Source organism: Rhipicephalus sanguineus, chromosome 3, assembly GCF_013339695.2.
Source record: "Rhipicephalus sanguineus isolate Rsan-2018 chromosome 3, BIME_Rsan_1.4, whole genome shotgun sequence".
NCBI classification, from domain to species: domain Eukaryota; kingdom Metazoa; phylum Arthropoda; class Arachnida; order Ixodida; family Ixodidae; genus Rhipicephalus; species Rhipicephalus sanguineus.
Genome location: NC_051178.1, coordinates 217,530,715 through 217,554,671, shown reverse-complemented (window position 1 = coordinate 217,554,671; position 23,957 = coordinate 217,530,715). Strand labels below are relative to the sequence as shown.

General features: G+C 50.6%; 1 protein-coding gene across 1 annotated transcript; it reads right to left on the bottom strand.

Moving 5' to 3' along the window:
* Nucleotides 1-528: 528 nt before the first annotated feature.
* On the bottom strand, nt 529-23,551 carry LOC119388299 (uncharacterized). The gene is made up of 4 exons (XM_037655995.2): nt 23,343-23,551; nt 925-1,121; nt 728-873; nt 529-668 (listed from the first exon to the last, which is right to left on the bottom strand). Exons 1-4 carry the CDS (start codon nt 23,488-23,490, stop codon nt 539-541), a joined length of 621 nt encoding a protein of 206 aa, XP_037511923.1. The 5' UTR covers nt 23,491-23,551; the 3' UTR covers nt 529-538.
* Nucleotides 23,552-23,957: the final 406 nt, after the last annotated feature.

Genomic DNA, 23,957 nt, shown 5'->3' with positions numbered 1-23,957 from the left:
ACGTCTGCATCATGGAACGCTGCATAAAGCTCCTTTTAAATTAGCATGCCCCATTTACACGGCTTTCGAAAGAAACTAATATTTTAATAAACGTTCATTTCAGTGTTCTCGATCATTTTATCACCATTCTTCAAAGTTTTCTACAGCACCGGGGCGCGAATGCGGCCCGACATCACGCGCCTCCATTGATTTCTACGGCGCGCCCGCGGGAGCACCGGCGAAAAATGGTGCCGTGAGCAGAGCGCGCCGGTGGCGGGCGAGGAGAATCGAGGAGGAAACGCGCGCGCGGAGGAGAGTGTCGCTACTTTCCTAGATCAAGGTGCTTTAGTTGAACCCTATGTGAGGCGCTTCAAAATGTCGGGGGTGAAGAGTGGCTGAGAACGCCAGGGTGATTGATGCATTGCGCTTTCGCCTTCAAGTGTTACGGGTTTTGTTTATACCTTGGTTGGGCGTGCGTGGCTGTGGCGAAGAAAGAGCAATTGAGGCCAATTGCGTGGCCAATAATCGCTCAAAAGTCGTCGAGCAACGTTTATTACTGTTATGGTCGCTGTTGGGTGCATGGAAAGCGCCGCCGACAGTCCGAGGAGCGCGCCTGGTGGGCGGCCGAGCGCAGCCGCTGCTTGAAGCGTTCCGGGATGAATTGATTCCTCAGCAGGGTGTAGATGACCCTGCGTACAGCGCCGCTCAAGCACCAGCAGTGCAGCCGAAGGGAGCCAGTAACACTCACAAGGAGGCGACGTCCTTGTGCAACGGTCCGCGCAGGGCGTCTGCCGAGAACTGGCACGCGAGCCGCTCGAGGCAGTGGTTGTCGGCGGCCAACATGCCGCTACACTGCAGGTATCCCGCCAGCACCTCGTCTTGCTGCTGCTCCTCCTGCGATATGTACAAAATAGAGTTGCGCGCCGTCATGCTGTCCGATCGCACGTTTTTTCCGATGAAGGTTGCGAGTAGGTCCCTCCTCCTCCTCCGTCCAAGCACCGTGCTCATTGCGGGCGCCAGCAGTGGCGCCATGCTCAGGGGCAGCGCTGTGCCGGCGATCAGCGGAAGCGCGGCCAGTGGCGCCAGCAGTGCCAGCAGACCCGTCAGATTGCCGCCCCGCCGTAGTAGCACCCTCTCGAGGCCTGCGAGCGTCACACAGAAAAAAGAGCATCACGAGGATTGCAGCGAAGGTCCGTGAACAGGAAAAGCGTTGCGTGAAAACCTTTAAATATAAGGGAGGCCCTGCTCACGGGAAAGGCAGGCGCTGCTATTGGTTCTTACCCCCAGGCGTGCCTAAGTGTGCAATTCCAAGTTTGCACGGGAATGAATGAAAAACTTTATTGGCTGAGCTTTGTGGCGCTTTCTCCGGAATCCATATGCGTCTCTCGCCGCCTGTAACAAGCCGCAGCTGGTCTTCCAGGGCGGGGCTAGACAGCGAGATCTCTCTCTGGTTGAAATTACATTCTCCTATTCTTGGCACACGGGGCATTCCTGCCCTCGGGGAATGTTTCTGCCTGTAAGTTGTCTGTTGCTCCTTCGTGAACTTTGGATGTGACTCGGGGAAGCATTCGTTGCGGTGAAACTCCACTAAGTCTTTGTATGTGACAAGTGGCTGGCTCTTTTCATTCGCGGCCCCACATTCCGCAAGTGTGGCCCGGTGTAACAGCGCTCGGGCCTGTTGGTGAGCAAACTCGTTGCCCTCTATTGCGGAGTGTTCCGGCACCCAGAATAAAGGGGCACTGACACAAAAATTTTGGACTCGCGTTTTTTTTTTTTTTTTTTTTTTTTTGCTGCAATGTGTTGCTGGGGGCCTGTTAGTCATGACACGGCACATCGTTTGCTGCAGCGCGCGACAGATAATTAATTACAGGCTCCTCATTACCGACCAGTGTGAGTTTCGGTTTCAAAAACGACGCGATAGTTGCACCCAGCAGCGCTCGATCACGTCAGCACACAGAACCGTGACGCACTTCCGCGCGGTTCGCGAGCAGCCGCCGAGAAGTAGGCTTACGGTAGGGTGGCTCCTACTAGAAGTGTGATCACCGCCAAGCGGCTGCAATGGGAGGTAGTGACGCCGCCTTGCGATGTTTCCACTAGGTGGCGCGCGCTGTCGTATACACGTCAGGCTCTCAGGCTGCGCACGTTGTTCAATGCTGGAACTCGCCGGTTAGACGTGATTCTTTTGCCTGTTTACGCTGTTCTTTCGTGCTACATTTGCTGGTCGGACAGCCTTGTCGTGTTTACGTTATGTCTTTTGCGGAGTGTGTGCCATGAGCAGACGTCAGAGCCACTGTTTTGTGCCCAGATGCTCAACTGGGTACAAAACGTGCAAGCAGAAGCTTTCATTGTTTGGAGTCCCGAAGACGACCATTTGTTCCAGCAGTGGCAGCGTAATATACCAAGAGCAGACGAGCCTTTGGAAAAGAATGCTGCCGTTCCAATCCCCAAGATCCAATCGAAAAGCTATTCGGGATGATTCGTCAGTTATCCGGGTGCAATGATCATCCCACATCGACCCAGTTCCTTACTGCCGTGAATTCCCTTAGCTTTTGCAATTTTGTAAAAGCACCAGACACGGGCAACTGTGCAGGTGACACACTTACGTCATTAGTTGGAACTGATGAAGTGGCCATCCATGTTGACAATTTACTGGACACTGGAAACCTGGACGAAGATTCAAGTGTACTACAGGCATCGGCTCTCCTTTCTGACCATGTGTATCCTGTGCAAGTCAGTGACGGAAGATTGGTGTACTATTTGGCCGGCTATGTGGCACGGAGGAAACTTATGGCAACGAAATACCAGGACTGTTTTGAGCAGGTGCTCAAATCCCTCGAGAACGCCGATAAGGATCTTGCGTCATTCACAGCATTCTGTGATGTTGGAGGGCTTTTGTACCTGTCACCTGAACTATTTTCATTTGTGGAGGCACTGGAGGACACATTCACATCGTGGTTCAGTTATAATAAGCTCTAAAGGGACCAGGGGCGTAGCCAGAAATCTTTTCGGGGCGGGGGGGTTCAACCATACTTTATGTATGTTCGTGCGTGCGTTTGTATGTGTGCGTGCCTATATACGCAAGCAAAACTGAAAAATTTCGGGGGGGGGGGGTTGAACCCCCCCCCCTTGGCTACGCCCCTGAAAGGGATTGAACTTCTTAACTCAATGCAGACCGTACCATCCGTATAGTGTGCGACGCACACAAGCAAGATCTGACGAGCAACATAATCAAGTTTTTTGTTCTCACACGGCTTCACTTCTTCACGAAATCTCTAAACAAACAGAGAAGTTCTGCAAGAGAAAGATCAAAGCACTTCAAGTTTCGAAGGGCGATGTTATGTGCATCACCCTGTAATGTGCTAGCTTTCTTCCCTACTTTGATTCCCCCAACTTTAAATAAAATGTGTAAGAAGACTAAAATGCTCTCCGATTTTCTGTGCAGTTGTTAATTGAAAAATATTTCCACTGTGAATACGCAAGAATACTTAAGTTCTTGAAAACTATCTTATGCAAAATGTTAGGTATACTGTAACATGACGAAAATTGATATCAATGTCATAGTAGCATTTTTTTTTCGTGCTTCTTGAGGTTGCTTATAACCTTGTGATATGGCAATCCCCCCAAAATGCTAATCAGTTACATTTCTCAGCATCAAGGAACGATCGCAAGCAGTGGCAAGCTTAGCTGGCCGCGATGTTTGCGAACGATGTAAAGCTTCACTTATGATACTGTGCGTACGGTCATACCATACGGTGATAATGTTTGATAATATCTGCCGCAAATTTCATTTCTTTATGAGGCACTTACGCCCTGCATTATAATAGAGACAGTAATAAAAATTTACGGCGCAAACAACACCATATGAGCCACAAATCAGCCTTGACATGGCAGCTTCGCTGCAGCGAGCCGAGCGAGCGACGTGTAAGCTACAACCAGCGCCACCTAGACAGCGCCGGTCGAGGCATCGGAGGAGAGCGTCAGCGCAGGCGGCGCGGTCTTCACACTTCCCTATTCTAGCCACTGTACTTACGGTCCCTGTAGGCTGCTGGAGCGAATGCGGCAAAAAACATGGCAGCTATGACGTCATCATAACTTGTTGCAGCGTGGTCACGTGAGGGGGGGTCGCCGAAGGGAGAGGGTCTTTGCAGTACGTTCCACATGGGTCTCCTTTGCGCATGCGTGTCCACGAATCCTTTTGTGTTCGACGGCTAGGTACCTGGGGACAGAATCTCTAGGGATTTTCGATTGTGGCGCCGGCACTTTAAAGGGCCATTTTCCTGTTGCTCAGTGAAGGCCCTCTGCGCCCTTCGGGCGCGGAAAACTATTCATGGCTTCGCCCTCGCTTCGCGAGTGCGGCCATTTCGCTAACGCTCAATGGCCGGTTGGCAGGGTCTCCGTCACGCGCTACTGGCCGCTGTCGCGGCCACGCGCTGTTTAGCCGGCAGCCCGTCCGTGCCAGCGTCCGTGGTGTGCCCGTGTCACTGGGGCGCACGTAACCCACGAGCCGCTTCGTGCTTCTCAGTCTGGTAACAGACTAATGCAACACCAAACAATACCCTGCCGGAAAAAAAAGAAAAAAAAGGAAAAAAAAGACACGCGCCAGCAGCGAGGTTCGAACCGACGTCCTCGCAGTTTCGAGCACGACACGTACGTTAACCGCTGCGCCACTAGGGCCGATCGGTTTGATAGGTTTAACGGGCTGCATTTGTATTGTCACGACTCGCGGTCATCGTCGTCGGTACAGAGACAAACCACGGTGCCAGAAAAATACTTCCTTACACCGTGAAATAAACGCTGGGACTCGTTCGAGCGCAGCAGATCCGTCAACACCAGCCGGCCAGAGAACACCCATGAGTCGGCGAAGCGGCGTTCCAAAGAGCTCCGCTACGAAGTGACGGCGCCACGATCGAAATCATGTGGAACGTACTGCAAAGAACCTCTCCCGTCGCCGAAGGCGAAGCGGTAACTCCAGGAGGGTGATCCTTGCTCTCATTGGCTAGTTCGATGCAGACGTCACCGCTCCGTATAACATCGCTTTCTGGGGAATCCTAGGGACGGTGCGGCGTCAACCACAAAGAGCTCGATTATTCCCTATGAGGCGATGCCAAGTTTTCCCAGTTTACAGTTCCTGCCGATCCCGCAACAAGTGAGCCTCGCGTTCCCGTCTCCCGAGTTAGCGGAGAGCGATCCTTTTCTCCTGTCGGACGCTCTCGATGGACGGCAGCGAAAGCGCCGGGGCGCGCGCCAGCACCTCCACGAGACTTGACAAGATCTGCACTTTCTGTGACAAGGCTTTTTCAAATGCGAGCAATTTAAAAAGGCACATAAAAAATGTCCATGGAAAAGAGGCCTTGGCAACAGCAAAAACAAAGGAGTAAACAACCGGAGTAAACAACCGGTTAAACTGTGTCGGGAGCAAGGCGTAACGTATGAAGTCCTTCAAAGTAAACTGGTCATGAAGCACTTGTTATGTCTGTGCATCATCAGATGCACAACCAGTAGCGCACCCAGGATTTCTGTCAGGGGGGGGGGGGGTCAAATTTTGACGAAAGTCATGTTTGCATATTTGGTGTGTATGTGGAGGGGGGGGGGGGGGACCTTGCGTAACATGCCGTTTCCTTGCTTCCGCTGGAAAAATCGTAGAGCAAATAAAATGCCAAGTAATAATAACAACATCAATGATGATGATAATTATTATTATTACTTCTTCGGCGTTTTCCAGAGACATCCTAACTGTTAACTTGCAAGAGCTTGACAGGGCCATGAATCCATTAAGCGAAGCAGTTCACGTAGAAAAAAAAAACGGCAAATTTATTAAACCAACGCATAACAGTTCCCAACAACCCTGTCTATCCCATAATTAGTTTTGCCGCTCCGTGCAGTGAGACGGGTGACGATATGCCGGCCGGTTGGCGGTCGCGCAATGCTGTTAAGAAAAACTCTGCAGGTCAGCATGTTCTAAATTATGAGAGCCGAACATCATATATTATGTTTCCTTTGAGCCTCGTGAAACTATATCTCAAAGTGAATTGTCAGCCTTAACTAGCTGCCTTTGTACGAAAGGCATAGTCTGAATAAATACACTGACCCCATGACAGCAGTTCATAAAGAGCTAATATAATATCAAGGGAATAAATCATTGCATAGAAACAATGTGACTGGGGTTAAAAAAGTAGAGAAATGACGCCACACAGATTCAGACACCGAGAAACTTTTTATTCGGGTCTACAAAAGGTCTGTAAATTTAATTCTTTCAAGGTCGTCTCGTATGTTTGAAGTGTGAAAGATTAACCTGACATCATGAAAAATACTTCAGAAATTCGCTCTCCTAGTCCCTTCTTGTTCCTAGCCTTGTCCCCCCTTTTTCTTTCATCATGGCTACTCCTTCTTCAACTATAGCTACTTTCAATTGTCGTGGGATTTCCCGAGCAGCTAAACAGGCTGAGGTTATTCACTTAGCTCGGTCTCGAAAAATAGACATCCTCGTTTTACAGGAAACATTCGTGTCTAGACTTGGTCAGATTTACAACTTTGACAGACAGTTTGGCACCAAATCCTACTGGAGTTATGGCGCGGCGCATTGTCGGGGGGTCGCCATCATTTTGATGCCACGATTCACCGGCTCTGTGCTGCGTCACGCCAGGGATTCGGAGGGCCGCGTTCTGTCAGTGGATCTTGACTCTGGTATTCGGATTGTGAACATTTATGCTCCCACTCGAGGGAAGGAACAAAAGGATTTCTTTCCCTCGTTAGATCCATATTTGGTTGGCCCTTCTCGAATTATTTTAGTCGGCGATTTTAACTGTAGCAAGAGGGTGCCTGCCCATAACATTCAGGCCCTTCACGAAAATCCCTACCAGAGGAAAGTGTCCGTTTTGTGGCAGTAGGGAGGACTTGGTTCACATCTTCTCTCAGTGTGCACTCCCAGCAGCCCTCCTTCAAAGGATAGCTAGCTTGTATGGCCACCCCGGAGTTCCATTCGAAACCGTTCGGTTTTTGCATCCCCTGCCTGCGCAGGCGGTTAACCAGTACGTTCTTCTTCTCGTCGAGTGCTCTTACCAAGTTTGGGTGGCACGGTGCGCTGCCGTTTTCGATGGGAGGCAGCCTAGTCTTCGTGAAGTACTTGCAAAAATGCGGAAGGAGATCTGGTTTGTTCTCCACCGGGAATGGCAGCGTTTGGGCGTTAAGAAGTTTCTCGAAACCTGGCACCGTCCAGCAGTCATCTTTAGTGAGTCAGGAGGGCAGATCACCATTAACTTTTAAAGATGGCTCTCTCTAAGGTACACCGATCTGGCCTAGCGTGCCAGTCACTTGTGTCTGCGGAACCAACAGCCCGAGCCGGTCTGGGTGCATGCGACTTCTGTTGCTACACCGCGGTGATGACGGTCGAGGTTTCCGCTGTTGCTTACCCGGGCTGAACCATATTGAGCGTTTTTGCCGGCGTTTCCTGGCGTTGCGTCCCTCGGCGTCGTCACATCAACGCCGTCAGAGAGGGCGGCAAACCATATGAAGAGCGTTAGCTCAGCGTCCCACAGTGTGACCAGAGGGAATGAACCTGACACCTCGTAAAGCAGTGTACAGTTTCCGTCAATGGACCAACGAGATATATTCCTGATTATAGCTTTTATGTCTCATTAGCAGTTCTGTGGTGCAGAAAACGAGTCACAGTGACACAACGCCACCGAAAAGTCTATTTTTTTTTTATTTGACTTGTAGCGCCAGCTATTGGCATTAAGAAGAAGCACAAACTTGTAATATACGGCCTCTGAGCTTGAAGCTGCCGTACATCTTTGAGGCCACGTATTCGGCCAATACACTCATTCCTGCTAAGCCTACCGATGAACTTGAGTATGGCTCTCGGAAAGAGTTCAAAGATATCACGAGCACTTTGCTGTCGAAGCTTCTAGGGAACAAGCTAAGTCAAATACAAGCATCAATTGAGAACTTAAGGGCCACACAGTGCACGGCGACGACTTATTAGATCCGAGGCGGGCGGCAACCATTTTGGCAGCATCGACGACGCCGTTACGTAGCGGAAATCGCTGCCAGCCGCACGCTGATTGGTCCTGCGTCCATCGAACTGCTTCCGGCGTCGACGCTGCCGCCCGTGATGTCTGGACCGTCCAGAGGTGGACGTTTCGGCCACCGTCACCGGTAGCGTCGACGTCGAGGGACGCCGGCGTACGAAACGCCGGGAAAACGCCGGCAAAAACGCTCTATATGGTTCGGCCTTAAGGTTGCCGCGCCAAACGGTAGCCCCTATGCGGTCGCAGTTCAGTGCGCGACGATTGGACTCGTCGAGCCGAACTGTGGCCCCCCCGTCCGGGTAGGCCCCCGCCGGCTTCCGGCCGTGCGGTATTTCTCGGGTACGTCTGTTTTGTGTGCGGCGACTGAAGTTGCAGCACCAAACTGTAGCCCCATGGCCGAGTCTCTCTGGCGTGGGGCCGTGAGACTGGCTACGTCTGTTTGGCGCTTCGCGCCGAGCGGTGGCCCCCTTGTCCGGGCAGGGACCGTCTTTCCGAAACAAATCTTCCCCTCCTCAACCCGGGGGGGAGGCGGTACCGGGATAGACGTACGGATGATGATGGGTTGATGAGTGTCGTAGAACTCTGGAACAAAGCGCCTCCGGGTGCCGCGTCTCCTCCCATCTGACAACGGTACCTGCTATACCTGCTATAAACGTTGTTAAGTTTTGGAAACGTTTTGCCTCCTTGATCAGCTCATAAGCGATAGTCCGATCTCCGGCATCATCGGCTCGCCAGCCTCCCGGCTTTTCATCGTCGCGAAAACCTACTTCGTAACAGTGAATAGATGGGGTATTTTTTTTTTTCTAAGGGGTGCATTTGCCCATGATCGTTGATCTGCCGAGCAACACCTCTTCCACGTCCGCCGCGGTGGTATAGCGGTTACGGTGCTCGGCTGCTGACCCGAAGGTCGCGGGTTCGATCCCGGCCGCGGCGGTCGCATTTCGATGGAGGCGAAATGGTAGAGGCCCGTGTACTTAGATTTAGGTGCACGTTGAAGAACACCAGATGGTCTAAATTTCCGGAGCCCTCCACTACGGCGTCTCTCATAATCATATCGTGGTTTTGGGACGTAAAACCCCAGATATTATTATTATTACACCTCTTCCACGACGCCGTGAACGTGCCCCGCTTCGAGGAGGTCCCTGCCCTTCTTCAGGTTAGCTCCTCGGAGGAAACTATATCACGTAGCTCTCTGAATCCCAACGTAATAATAATTGGCACGCTTTGCAGTGCCATGGCAGCAAAACACGAGCCACGACGACGAACTCGGCTGCACTACATGGTTAAGTCGGCGCAGTGAATGCAGCGCCATGGCCGTTCGATGGAAAGCCTTTTTTCATTCAGTGGCCGTGACAGTGCAATTGCTGGTATCGCCAGTTTCAAGCTGCCGCTGAGTTCGCTGCCGCGTTAGCCCGAGGGTGATAAGCTGTGATTGTTTAGTGAGCGATGCGGCCCGCGTTATACGTGCGCAGTTTCGCTCAACGGGCTCGTCACCTCCGTTGTCTTCCGCCAGCTCATGCATTTAATGTTGCCGCGTTCGCCTGAGGATACACGAGGTTTGGCGAAAAGAAGCACCCGCGCTAACGCTACGTTCTCGGACAGCTGCTAACAATTTGACGTCTTTTGGAAGCAAACGGGAAAGGAAACGCCTCAAGCGAAGCACCAAAGCACGGCGCAGTGGCTTGCCGCCGCCTGCGTTGTCTGCTCCCTTATCCCGCCAGATCTGCTGCCGTGGCCGCTTTGGCGCTGGAGGCAGCGCGCGACTGTGGCGGCTCCTAACGTATGCACGGTGCCCATACCTTCCATACAAACGCGGAGCTTCGCACATGCCAGTAGGTTGCCAGACCAGAGACGGCGCCGCCCGCTAGGCAATATGGAGGCGCCCACGAAAAAAAGGTCTGTAGACCTCGTGAGCTGGTATGGTGGCGCTACTGCTCTCGCCCTCTATCGGGCTAGCGGCGCACTGTTAGGATTGTCGCCTACGGGCCCGTCTGCATGTTTCAAGGCGGCGGCTACGGTTGCGGCGGCCGCTGTTCTCCAAGAACGTCCACCGTAGCGCTTTTTTTTCTGTCTGCGTGTGTAAATACGCTGTGCTAACTTATGTTTATTTATGTTTTTCTTCCTGTCTGAAAAACCTCTCAAACTACAGCCGTTTAAAGCTGTAGCTGGAAAACCAGCTTGCAGCGACTCTTGTTAACGTAAGCATTCAACAAAACTTCGTCCCCTTTTTGCCTCAAGCTATTCGAGAGAGACAGGCCCCCCTCAGTCCGTCTTTTTGCTGAAAACCGAACTGCGAGCCCTACCAACAAAAAAAAAAGAAAAGAAAAAGCCGACAAAACACAGCTGCTTGCGCCGGAAACAAGTTCTTTTCCGTCACTTGGTCACTACGCGGGGAACAGTAGATTACCGCCCCCCCCCCCACACACACACAAACACGCTCACAACGCACACGCACACAGACACAGGCGAGCGAGCGCACACAGTGAGACTGCAAGCGCCCATCAGTGCGTCGCTGGTTGTCGTCTGCTAGGAAAGCGCATCGCCAGCCAAGGCCGCCAGCCCGCGCGTGAACGTAAGGACAAGAAGCGACGATCGTGTGTTGTTCTGCGGTTTACGTAGGATTGAAATTGCAATAACGTGTGTTTCAAAAGGAGTTCTTGGTCGCTTGGTACGAAGTTGCACGCGAGTGGTCGGTGTGTGGTCTGAAAGAAGAATTGATGTGCGCGATGGAATCTTCCGACATTGGGAAATGCAGAGTGCAATCGAAAACCGTGGACTACGACGTACGAGTGGAGGTGAGCTTTTGATTTTTCAGTGCTCTACGTGTGCTGAGCCATACCGAACTGTTTTCGTTCCCAACGAAGAGGACGCGGCAAATTTGTGTCTGATTCCGCACCGGCTACCCCTGCTCGCCGCTCTGGCTGGCAAGAAATCACGCGTGAGAGCAGAAGACGCAGACAAGCACATTGCCCTTCTAGGTGGCCGTTGTCAGCCTGCTATCTTCCCAGTGTTGGCGGTAACGCGTTACAAGTAACGGCGTTACCGGTAACGCGTTACTTTTTTCGGTAACTTAGTAACGTACTCGTTACAATTTAGAAACTGTAACGGGTAACGTACTTACGTTAACATTTTTCGGTAACGTGTGGTGTCACGTTACTCGTTACTTTTTCATCCAAGAAAGCGCGGGCGGAATCGCTTTTCTTTTTTGTGGAAATTGTTGGGACCAATTTCTTAAGACGCGCCGACTCCTTGTGTAGAGGTTTTGGCCATCGCCACACAAAGCTTGATGAAAGCCGCATATTTCGCCATGAGAAACTGTACGGACATGCTTCTCGTGGAATGTAGCAGGTGGATTGCTGGCACCTGCGCCTTTTCGTGCCCAAATGACAGGCTGGCCGAAGAGAAAGCGCAGGGGCTGGTTTACTCCATACCACGTGCTGGTCGTGAAATTTTGTACGTGGGGGAAACAAAGAACTCCCCCGAAAGGCTGCGACAACATAAAAACGATGCCCGCAAGTTCGCGTGACAAAGGAGTACACTCGCTGAGCATAGCATGGTAAACGACCACCGCATCGAATTCGACAACTCCCACGTCGTCGACTTAAGCGGCTTTCTGTGGAAGTCTGGCCGATCCAGGCGACAGCCGGTAACGTCAACCGGTCTACAGGTGCGCTGCCGATCAAGAGTCTGCCTTATTGTGGAGAATTGGCGTGACCCCCGGCTGGAAGAAAACCCTGAAAAAGAGTGCGAGCGGGACGCGAAACGTAGAACTTTTTCTTGTAACGCAAAAAAATCTTTTTTACTCACTACCTTAATACCACTGTCACACGCGGTTAAGCTAACTACGGTTACGGCTAACCACGGTTACAGGTAGCTACACGGCAGACATTACCGCAGTTAGTGTATTAATCGTGGTTATTGCAAACGGGTGATTCTACGAGAGATCGACACGGATCCGAAAACAAACATTTTAAGTTTAATTGAGTATTTTATATTTTATGCATGTCCCATGCCAGTAGCCCGAAAAGGATCTTAATTTCCTTATTAACTGCATAATTTACGAGGGAAAAATGTCAAAGACATTCAATCTGGAGGGACCAATTTCATTACCTGTCGTTCTCGAAAGTTCACGACGTTGTAAACAGAAATATTATCGTTACAAAGAAGATATTTTGTGTATGAAATGTATGCGCAACAAAGAGTAAAGTAACATTGTTTGAAACTTGTAGAGCTAAGGAAACTGTTTTTGAAAAATGTCTAAATATGCGACGTTTTATAGTAGCTACAAAGTTGATAAGGCCTATCAACTTTGTTTTAAAAAATAAATTTTGCTTTTTCTAACTGCAACGAATTTTCTGGTTATTGAACTCCTGAGCGAGTGAGGCTGATCTTGAACACCCTCACATAAACGCTCGCAATTTTTGCGGTAAATATACAGGTTAAAGTGAACAAAAAATGTTTATGCACAGATATTTTTTTAAGTAACTAGCCCGTTTAAGCATTTCTTTATTACTACAAAATTCGCGCATTTATTTTGCTAGCAGAAGCACACCATCAGAATTATTGTAAATTTCTTGAGATTTCATTGATGCTTTCTTTGCGAATAGCGTTGACGATTGACTCTCATATTCTGTATACTGTCACATTGACAAAAACGGCTTCACCATGTGTCAGAGTCAGAAGCCATCACACGTAACTCTAAAGGCAACTTTAAGCCCATATACCATTGCTGAGGTCCGGTACATTTGTGCAAGTAATACTCATTAGATCAGAATTTTGGGTATATTCGTTGATTGGGTTAGAAGTTTTATGTGAAACAAATTTCAGATTTAAATTATTGCTATTGTGGGTTCGTGCAGCAAAGACACATCGATTACAATTTATGATTGCGGGGTAACGGCAGAGGTAACGTCCGTTACTTTTTTTCGTTAACGGTAACGGTAACGCGTTACATTTTTTTGTAGGTAACGTAGGGCGGTAACGCGTTCCTTTTTTATAGTGTAACGGGTAACGTATTTAGTTACTTTTTTTCAGTAACGCCTACAACACTGTATCTTCCTATTTCTTTGTGACCTTGTAAGCTTGTGTATACATTTAAAATAAATAACAAAAGGCAAAAAAAAACGCACGAGAGTGGGGACACTTATGGACGGAATTCGAGGCGTTGCTTACGCAGCCCCGCACAGCTGCGGTAAGAGTTGTCTTTCATTTTCGTCCGACTTCTGAAGTAACCCGCAGAATTTTGAAGCTAGTTGCTTCCGAACCGTGTTCCTACAGCTTTTGTGCCAGCCATGCACGCAGAAGTACGGAAAATTACCGGAGTTCTGCGACGTTTTTACGTCCTTTCGGCGAGGAGCCATGCGTTTCTACCGTGACTGCGGGCACGGGAGCAACAAACGACAATCCCAAGTTTTCCACCGCGGCCGTCCGGTGGCGCTGCCTGTTCGGTTCAAAGCTGCAGCGCACTAGGCCTATAGGGAACCCAAGCTCAAGTTTGCGGCGCGACGACAGCGCCGCGCTGGCCCCGCTGCGGCTCTGTCGGAAAGCTCTGGAGCTTATGCGCGGCCGACTCAGCCCCTTTCACGGTAGCGGTAGCGCACGTGCGCACGCGTTCTTCTGTCGGTGCGGGTAACGGGGGGGGGGGGGGGGGGGGGGCGTCAGCTCGGCACGTTGTACCGAGAGGCTTGCTGTGCGAAGCTGCGCATTTCCGCGATGGCAGAAGCGACCCCACGGAAGTGGATGTGAGGTCGGAAGTATTGCTGTGTCGTGGGCACGGTGTAAGAATGAGTTAGGTGCTGACACTCGTCGCTCCGCTTGAGGAGAGGGCGCGGGCAGATTGTGTTCGCCGATGACCTCGAGCCACGAGTACCTTTCGCGGCGCGCGTTGAGATGGCGCTACAGAATGGAGTCTCATCTAGGGTCTCAGGGGCTCGCGCGGCGCTCATTCTGAAATTCGCGCACAAAGAAAGATCTTCCTGAAAGCTTTGTGTGCATGGCATTCTGTGATTTATAAGCAGAAGGAGCTTGATGTGGGCGAGTTGGTGTAGCATATTGGAAAGTTTAACGCTGCGCGAAACAGACGAGGACTAGAAAGGAACACTTAAAACAGACAAGCGCGAACTGTTGCGCTTGTCTGTTTTAAGTGTTCCTTTCTAGTCCTCGTGTGTTTTTGCGCAGCAATAAATTTTCCAATATGTGATTTATAAACGCGTTGCACTGTGCCTGTGAGCCCTGTCAGTGCATTTGTTTTGCTGATTCGTGTATTGTGATTGAGTGCACGTATACCTCGACACTGTGTATGATGCCGAGTACCCTTTAGCGGCCTTGTCGCTGGCTACGCCTCGAAATGGGCAAAAAAATGTTTCGTCCCGAATTGCAAGTAGGGGTATAGGACTTGTACAGAACGTGTGTCGCCTTTCAGGGCTCTGAGTGAACCAGAGCGCTTAGATAAGTGGCGACGGGCGATTCCGACAGCAGAGTTTTGGAGCCTACTGACCTTGTGTGCGCGAAGCATTTCCCGGAAGAAGAGATCTCTGCAACATATCATGCAGAGTACAAGGGAAACGTCCCGTTCCATGCCCGAAAGAAACCTACGCTCTCTTCGGATGTTGTGCCTAGCATTTTCCACGGCTGCCCAAAACACCTGACCGTGCAGCAAAGAACCAGGAAACCTCCGCCAAAACGGCAGGCTCTACTGCCGACTTCTCGGAAGCAACATGGCCCGGCCGAAAGGTTCAACTGCTTCGGAAGCGCCTTACCCGACCGCTGAATGTACGCCAAATTTATTGCACGTAGAGACAGCGACTCCACGGCATGGCGATGTTGAATCAACGGGCACGCAACGCAAGAGACCGCGCTTCGACTTCTGCGGCGACGAGCCTCCTGCAAAAAACTGATAGTGCGAGTGGCATATGCGCTACCGACTCACGTCGTCATCAAGCCGGAAATTTCTTGTTTTAAATTCAGATGCCCCTTTCTGAGCTGCCTCATCTATCCCTATTAGGACTAAGAAACATGAAATGTTGTAGAATAATCAGTGAGCAGATAGTTTCGTGATACATTGGTTGAAACTTGCCTGACGAAGTTTTTTTTTTCGTTCAGTTTGCTAAGCAGCGCAATAGCGATATCCGCACACACACACACACACAAACACACACACAAACACATACACAAACACACACGTGCACGCACATCCCCTCACACACACGCATGCACACACACACAGACACACGCGCGCACGCACACAATGCACACACGCGCACGCACATGCCCCTACACGCGCGCGGGCACACACGCGCGCACACACACGAGCACGCACGCAATACATACACATGCACGCGCACGTACACAAATGCATACACACGCACGCACACAAATGCACACACACTCGCACACATACGCACGCACGCAAGAGCACACACACGCGCGCGCACACAAATGAATCACGCGCCCGCACATGTCCTTACACGCGCGCGCGCACACATGCACTCACACACGCGCAGGTACACATGCACTCACACACACACACACATACACACGCTCACACACACGCGCGCGCGCACATGCACGTGCACGTACACAAAATGCATACACACACACGCACACAAATGCACACAGACTCGCACACATACGCACGCACGCAAGTGCACACACACGCGCACGCACATGCCCTAACACACACACGCACGCAATGCACACGCGCGCACGCACATGCCCTGTGGGGTTGCACACGCAACCCATTGTCTTCAACGCGGCGGCACCTCGGCTTCGCGCTACGTTTGTACGCGCAGTGGCGAGGGGGGTTGCGTGGGAGAAGGCGCTGGCCGCTCCCGCATCCCTTCGCGCCCTGCTCCCTGGCCGAAGTCGAGATGCCCCGTTTTCCCTCCTTGCCCTTTTCTGGAGAGACTCCTCTCCAGACCCCAAGGAACGCGCACCGCTTTCTTGGGGACCGCCTCGTATTTCAACTCGAGCAGCGGTCACGACCACGGCTTGATCGAGTCGGGAGCCACACAGCCGCCATCACCCAGTCTTGGGCATTAACTAGTTACTAGTAACGCGTTACCGGTAACTAGTTACTTTTTTCAGTAACTTGTAACTGTAACTAGTTACTTTTAAGTTAGAGGAACTTGTAACTGTAACACTGTTACTTTTTTCGCAGTAACTGTAACGGAAAATACCGTTACAGTTACTTCTGTCTTTATGAAAAATTATCCAACAGCAACACTTTTTCGAACTTTCTTCTTTACCATATATCCTCTCCGCCCCTCAACTTTCCAGAATAGGGCTCCCCTCGCAGTTTAGGAGAGGAGGTGACTGAGCGTATTATCTTCTCTGCAGAAGACCGAGGTTGGAGGTCTGTCATTAACGCAACATGTAAATCAATCGTGGTTCAACTGAACAGCCTGCTATGTTCGCGTTCGTTTTTTTTTTCCAGCATATATATCCTTTTCGTCACTTGAGCATCTAGCTATGTTCTTGGTGTACAGGTGGAGGAGCATTAGGATGCCATGTTTATAGTCTCCCTCGTCTGAGGGAGACTACAAATCGTGTTTGACAGGTGGCTAGAAAACAGCAGAACGCGAAACGGCTAAGGGCAGAAATTCCGTGAACTAGCGAAGCGATATTTTAAAACTTCTTTGTAACTGGTTGTAAAATGTTTACTCCGACTTAATGCAACAATTATTAACAAAATGACAGACGTTTCACCCCCAATGCAGGTGGCATCCTAAAAAAAGAAAAAAAATGACCTCGAGTCACAGATATCCTTGTAAATGTCCAGTGGGGGGCCGCGGCTGTTTTTGCAAGCCGCGGCGAATGAACCACGATTACAGGAGTTGCTTTTCCCCCACCTTCGTTCACAAACCGGCGTCGTCGCATTGTTTAGGTCAAAGATATGACCTGTCATCCAGCAGTGCTCAACAAGCTCGGTCTTAGAACGCGTTGCATGGGTTGCTTTAGCGACATTCCGCTTGAGTTATTTAGGCCTCGTTGATCATTTCCTGCCCGTTTTGCCGATCCCCGCATCGCACTCTTAGATACCGCCATGATCATCCGCAGGTGTGCAGTCTTAGGAATTCGTGAACACACGTTGTCATGTTCCAAGGTATAATAACGGGACTTAAAAACGGTTTGTATGCCCAGCGGACCGGAAGCTCTCCGAACAGAATCTGACACACCTTAAACATATGGAGCAGACACAATGGACGTCGTAACCACTCGTGATGCACTCCCCGCTGCTCTTCGCATGCGCTTCTGGGTATAGTTAATAAACGTCTTAGGATATACTGCCGTCGTTCCAGTACATATACCACGTTTTCCACTTCAAGTAAGAGGCGTTCAAAGTGATTGCTGGTGTTGGGCTCCCTTTTATGTTTCCTTCGTCTAGGGTTTTACGACGTGCAACCCTTATTAAATAAATTCTATAATTTGATTTGTGATCTATTATTTTATACAGTAACGGAAAAGTAACGACGTTACTTTTGCACAGTAACTGTAACTGTAACAAGTTACTTTCGGAAACTCTGTAACTGTAACTCTAACAGAGTTACTTTTTTGGCTTAGGTAACTGTAACTGTAACACTGTTACTTTTTACTGGTAACGTGCCCATGACTGCCATCACCCCCTGCGCAACGGCTGGTCTATTGTGAGGTGACTTACTGCCTCAGGGCCGGATGCGAAGCCACGAGAGGTGAGTCGAGCCTTATCGCTCTAAATCTCGTGTGCTTCCCATTTTGTTGTTGTTTGCACGTCGTCGTGCGGAACTTCTCCGCCGCTTCGTTTTATCTGTATTTTTGTTGCGTTGGTGATGCTTTTGGCACAATAAACTGTGTCAGACAAAGAACTCGTCTCTTTTACCACTGGCCTGATACCCGCCGTGGTCGCAACTCAACGCGAACCGCGGGATAGGGGGTCACAGCTCTGACTGTTAGGGCTGCTGCGTAGCGCTAGTAGCGAGTAACTACACTCCTCTAGTGCGCGGTGTGATCCAAAGACGGGACAGTTTCGCACGCGCGGATCTGTTCGTTACAAAGTAAAGTAACCCCTATAGGCTTCCCAAGCAACGCTTAGCGGCGCTGCTGCTCTTGACAGGCAGCGCCATCTCTGGCAGAAAAAGAGAAACTGGGGTGTTAGCACACGGCCGGGCTAGACCGCACGCGCGCTCCTTAAGAGAGCGCGCGCGCGCGGTCTAGCCCGGCCGTGGTTAGCAGCGCGCGTTTTCCCTTCTCTCCATCGCGTTGCCGCTCGCTTTGCACGTGCAGAGCTCTCGCGGTGCACTTGCGCCGCCTCAAAATGTACCGCTTGCAGTGCGGCTTCAAATGGATTTTCAAGCTTGACTGGCACTTCCGAAAAGCGAACTTGATAAAATGAGAAAGGCTCGTCAATCACGTTAACGGTGAAGAGCAGACGATCGACAACAACGACGCCCAACTCAAAGCGAAATGCATTTCCCAAGTCGCGATTACACCGTGTAGGACGTATACCTAAGTCTCATTCTGTCATGTTAAAGATGAATAATGGTCCACATGCACTCCGAAATGAAGCCGTACACGCTATCGATGTTCTGCGGCGTGGACTACGAATCATATGATTGTTGTTTTGATATGGCATGCTTACAGTAGCAGCCGTGTACTTTCGTGAACAAACGTTTGCGGCGTGCGAAAAAAAGATTATACGGCCATGGCACTGCTTCCTGAGAAGGTTAGAGTCAAGTCCTCCGTGCCGCTGGAGAATCACCCGCCGATTAAGACGCGAGGCAGCTAGCTGAGCTTCAACCACTGTGAAGCAAGATGAACTGCTCGCCTCGTTTTTTCGGCTCTCGCGTCGTGCTTGCAGTCTCTTTTTATGATATCGACTTGACAGGCGTATAGAACCTGCTGCGCGAACGCGGCTAGAAAATCGCACAGTCAGACGGTGGTTACTTCAAGGTTGCAATTGCAAAGCATGTATTAAGTGCCAGTTATATTTAGTGGCTTAAATATATATCACCCTAATAAAGTGACAAAAACAAAGCAAACCTGCAGAACGATGTCAAAGCTGGCTGCAAATGCACAGACGTCCGTTCCGGCGTGATAAAGCAGCCTTCCCGACGCGTGAAATGCAGGCGCCGAACTTCTGACAATGTGCCGAGTTCAGCTGAATTCAACCAACCGCGCAATGCTAACGGTATAACGCGAATGTGAACGTTCAACAACGACGGGTAGGTCTCACGAACACGGGGAATCAAAACACAAAGTTGCTTCACTTACAACCGTAACTGGACTTTAACAATACGAGAAGACTAATCATTAATGTAGTCGCTGCGTGCATGCGGCGCGTTACTTACCGATTCAGGTAGTCGGAACGAACGAAAGCGATGAACTCAGACAGCCAAAATAGAAGGCGAGACAGCGCTGCCAGCTATCCACGCTTGCCGCCTTTATTTCTCGTACGACACGCCCGGGAACCGATACAGTTTAACACGTGAATCGCGTGCCTTGGTGTTGTCTGCACTGTTGTGGCTGGCCACTAAACCGCAATACTTCGGACCACGCTTGCGCTTCCGCGGGGTCGCTTCTGCCATCGCGGAAATGCGCAGCTTCGCACAGCAAGCCTCTCGGTTCAACGTACCTAGAGTTACTGTATATGCTACCTTTAGGTAGCAGAGTTGCGCCACTGTTTTCCGGACGCCGCTCGCTCTGCCTTCGACGATTCCAGCATGGATGGATGGATGCTATGAGCGTCCCCTTTAAAACGGGGCGGTGACATGTCTGCCACCAGGCTCGAAAAAAAAAAAAAAAGAAAAAAAAGAAAAAAAAAAGCTTCCTTGTTTCATGTTGGCCTAATACCTTATCTACATTGATTAAATCTATGTTATTATACCAAAAAATATAAATTCACGGTCCATCTCTCTGCCTCTTAAGGCAGAATGACCTTATTTTTCCGCCATTATTTATTTTTGTTCTTTATCTCTACTTTTCTGCCACCAATACTCTAACCGTCTCTTACTTATTTCTATCGCGGACGTGTTCAGCTTTCCATTGTTGTCCCTAAAACCCAAGGCTTCATGTAGACTCGTGCCCACACGTATACCTGGGTGAATATCGCCACATTCAATCAGTACATGTTCCATCGTTTCCTTAGTTCCCCCGCAGCATGTACATTGTTCTTCTTCGTTACTAAATCTCGCTTTATAACTACGCGTTCTAAGGCAGCCCGACCTTGCTTCAAACAGTAAAGCGCTTCCTATCGGCGAATAGCAACGCTATTCGCCGAGCGCCGTCACGTGGTCATAGGTGGCTCATTTGCGCTGCGGAGAAGCCAACACTGCCAACACTTCGCAGGCGACGCCGACGACTCCGTAGATTCCGGCGGCTCAACGGCGGTTGACATCGACGCTGTTGTTATTAGACAGTTATTAGTTTAGCGTTAGCGTGATAGCGGGGGTTAAGGGAATATCGTTACCGTGCCGCAAACGTTCGTTGTGGACAGCGTGTTTTAGTTTAACGGAATAGCGCTTACGTGCCCAAGCTGGGACGGTGGCGCCACCTAGAGGAGGGTGAATGCGTTAAAAAAAGTGAACAGAAAAGACTGAGAATCCTTGCATGTATACCCGCACGACGCAATACTACTACTTTTTTTGTGTATTTGCTTGCGTTCACTGTTTTAGAATGTGACGAGTGCAATAAAAGCCCCATGAAGATCTGTTTAAATCAACACTGTTACTCTGTCGCGCGAGCGCGGCTCCTACGCGGGTGGTGAGTGGCTTTCCCGCAAGACTTCGGAGCCCAAGATGGCGTACCTTGGCGCAACTCTGCTACCTAAAGGTAGCATATACAGTAACTCTAAACGTACCCAGCTGACGGCCCCCCAGTTACCCGCACCGAGAGAAGAACGCGTGCGCACGTGCGCTACCGCTACCGTGAAAGGGGCTGAGTCGGCCGCGCAGAAGGTTCAGAGCTTTCCGACAGAGCCGACAGAGCTGGCGCGGCGCTATCGTCGCGCCACAAACTTCTTGTGTTGTTCTTGGGGAAAGGAAAAGGGCGCTAATTTCTGTCTGCTTCTGCGACACGGCTAAGCGCCCTGTAGGGGTGGGGGTAAGGAGGGAATAAAAGAATAGTAGGAAAATAGAGAGAAAAGTGAGAGAGCCATCCATCCAACGAAGAGAAAAGAGGACAGGAAAGATGTGGAAACGGTCACGGGAGTTCAGGGACGGGTCCGCGAAACACAGCTAGAGGCTCGATGCACAACATCGGCGAAGCGGCAAGGGCCCCGACGATGAGCGGCGCACGGCATAGCGGGCGAGGAGTCCGTCACGGGGCACCGGTCAGCGAGAGGTACGAGGAGTAATCCAGGACATCGCGGTAGGCACGTCCGTCTTGCTTGAAATCCAGCGAGCGACCACAAACTTGAGCTTGGGTTCCCTATAGCCCTTACACACGCGCACGCACACATGCACTCTCACACACACGCAGGCACACATGCACGCGCACACATACACGAGCACGCACGCAATACACACACACGCACGCACATGCACGCGAACGTACACAAATGCATTCCTTCCTCCATGCCTTTGGGGGTGTCAGTAGCGCGAGGGTGTCGATCGCTCACGCAAACTTCAAAATTCATTTAAAATACCTTCCAAGCTATATATTCGCTGTTGATATTTTGCAGATGATATATGCATGTTCACGGGAATCGATCCCGTAGGCTATCTCGGCCGCGAAATTTTGTGTCGTACCCCTTTAATTCTATTGTTTCCCCTTTTGAGGGTTGCTTGTCCGCACCACCAGCTGAGACACTCATACCGACTGGAAGCTTCTGTACGCCTGTTGCGAGTTTGTGACTACTCTTGTCTTGCCAGGAATTCTTAGAGGCAGGGCGATTGCCAGCTCTTCGGCTTAGTCAATGTCACAAGTTTTCGCTGTCGCGCAAGTGAGCAGTTTATCTTTGGTCAGCCTTTTTTTTTTTTTCGTGCTTTGGAGGCGTCCGTGAAGGTTATCCACAGCAGCATATCCTGTTGTAGGCCTTTGCTCTGGCCTCCCGTCTGCCGTTATGTGCATGATTCATGTTTTGTCTTGATTGTTTCAAGCCAGTCGTCTGTCAGTGGTCCTCCGTGGAGGCACTCGTCGGAATAGCGTGCTTTGCGGATTGTCACGTCGACATGTTTCTTCTCGACTGCGTTCAGAAGGAGACACCGCCTGCACGAGGGCTCCTGTATTCCTCCACATTCTGAGCATGCGAATGGCACTGCGCCTGGGCTCATCGCTGGAGACGTGGGTTCACTCGGTTTGTGGTAGAAGAGCTTGGCCACGCCAGTCAGTTTCTGTGTCCCCCTTTTCACTGGACTTTTGTGCTCTCTTCTCTTGAGTCAGCGTTATTCTTTGACGACGAACCTGTTTCGGCTCGCACAGGAAGGACAGGGTGACAGCGCCGCGTACATCCCCGAAGCGCAGGCCGTATTTGCCCTTGCGTCGTGTCTCCCAAACGTTGGTGTCTCCCCTGTGGTCCAGTCATGGTGATAACGATGCGACGATCCTACCCTGTCCCGACGGATGCTCATCTTGCGATTGTTGCCTACGTGGTCGAGCAATGCACACCATTGCAAGCCAGCTTTACTTGCATGGTCATTGCCAACTCGGCGACATGTGCTATCCTAGGGAGCGTCCCACTTTGTAGGCTTCACCGGCCATCACCGCAGAAGACGCCGTAGTCATGATGATTGGACGGTGAAGCGGGTATGATGGAATTAAAACGAGGATTAACGTCGAAGGAACCGGTATGGTCGGATTAGGGCGGCATCGCGACCAGAGGCACGTGGCCAAGCTAGCTAACGATACTACATGGCGATGAGAGATATATATAGCGAAAAGTGGAGTAACGAACCTATAGCGTACCACGGAATACGGAATACTATTCCATTTGCTCCGCGTCGTCACACGGAGGGGGCCCTTACGTACTTCGATATGGCCAGTCGGGGAGGACCAACAGCACGCCCCCAAGTACCTTCGCAATGTTAAGCGCATTAAAATGGAAGTTTGGCATTTCTTCGATATCCCAAAGGAGTGGCGTTGTATTCCCCACTTGACCGATGGGAGTCAACTATAACTGTGCATTGAAAGTTTGTTCACTGCAGCACCCGATATAAATGCCCTGACAAAGCGTTGCCTCCGACGGCAGTCCACGCTGAACGATTTTTCATCGCACCAACCTTCGTCTGTCTTGTTTGGAACCAGATGGCTCCTTCGAGGGGCATTCCTCCGAAGTTTCATGGAAAGTACCAGTAGTGAACAAAAATATTTATACTGCACGAACGGTGGATTCGTAATATAAAAACGATGGCCGAACATACGCACCGGATAATCGAGGCTGCAGTCCTTCGGTTGCAGGGCAAACGAGCAGCGGCAGCAGCCCGAGCGCCGACCAGTTCGTGTGGCCGAGCATCTCTGAGCAGGTTGGCCTCCAGCGGGGACACATAAGCGTCACGGCCCGCCTGTCTTCCATTGTGGGTGACGGCCACTGGGTCACTACTGTCCGCCGGAACGAATTCCGTCCGGTCACGCTCTTACCAGAGCAGCTTTTGAATGAAGGCTGCGCATTTTGACGGTAAGAACTTACGAACACGTCACGAGCGCTGACTCTTCGTTTGCCACGATAAATACGTTCACGAAATATCAGCACGAAACATAAAAGGAGGCGCTATCCATGGAAAAACTAAGCCTTATGCTGATGGCCAACGATGTGAAGACGCAGCTCTTTGCTTGATAGTGCCAGCGATGCCACGCTCACAGATTTGTTCCCTCAATAGCAATGCTCACAGCCTCGATAATTTCCCTAACGTGCTTGTCTTGTGACGATTGGTAATTTCAGAACGTTTGAATTTGAATTTATTGACATTCACATAAAACAATTTACAAAATACATTATTGGAAGAAACGCATCTGAATCCCTAGCCTAAGGCTAGTTGGGAT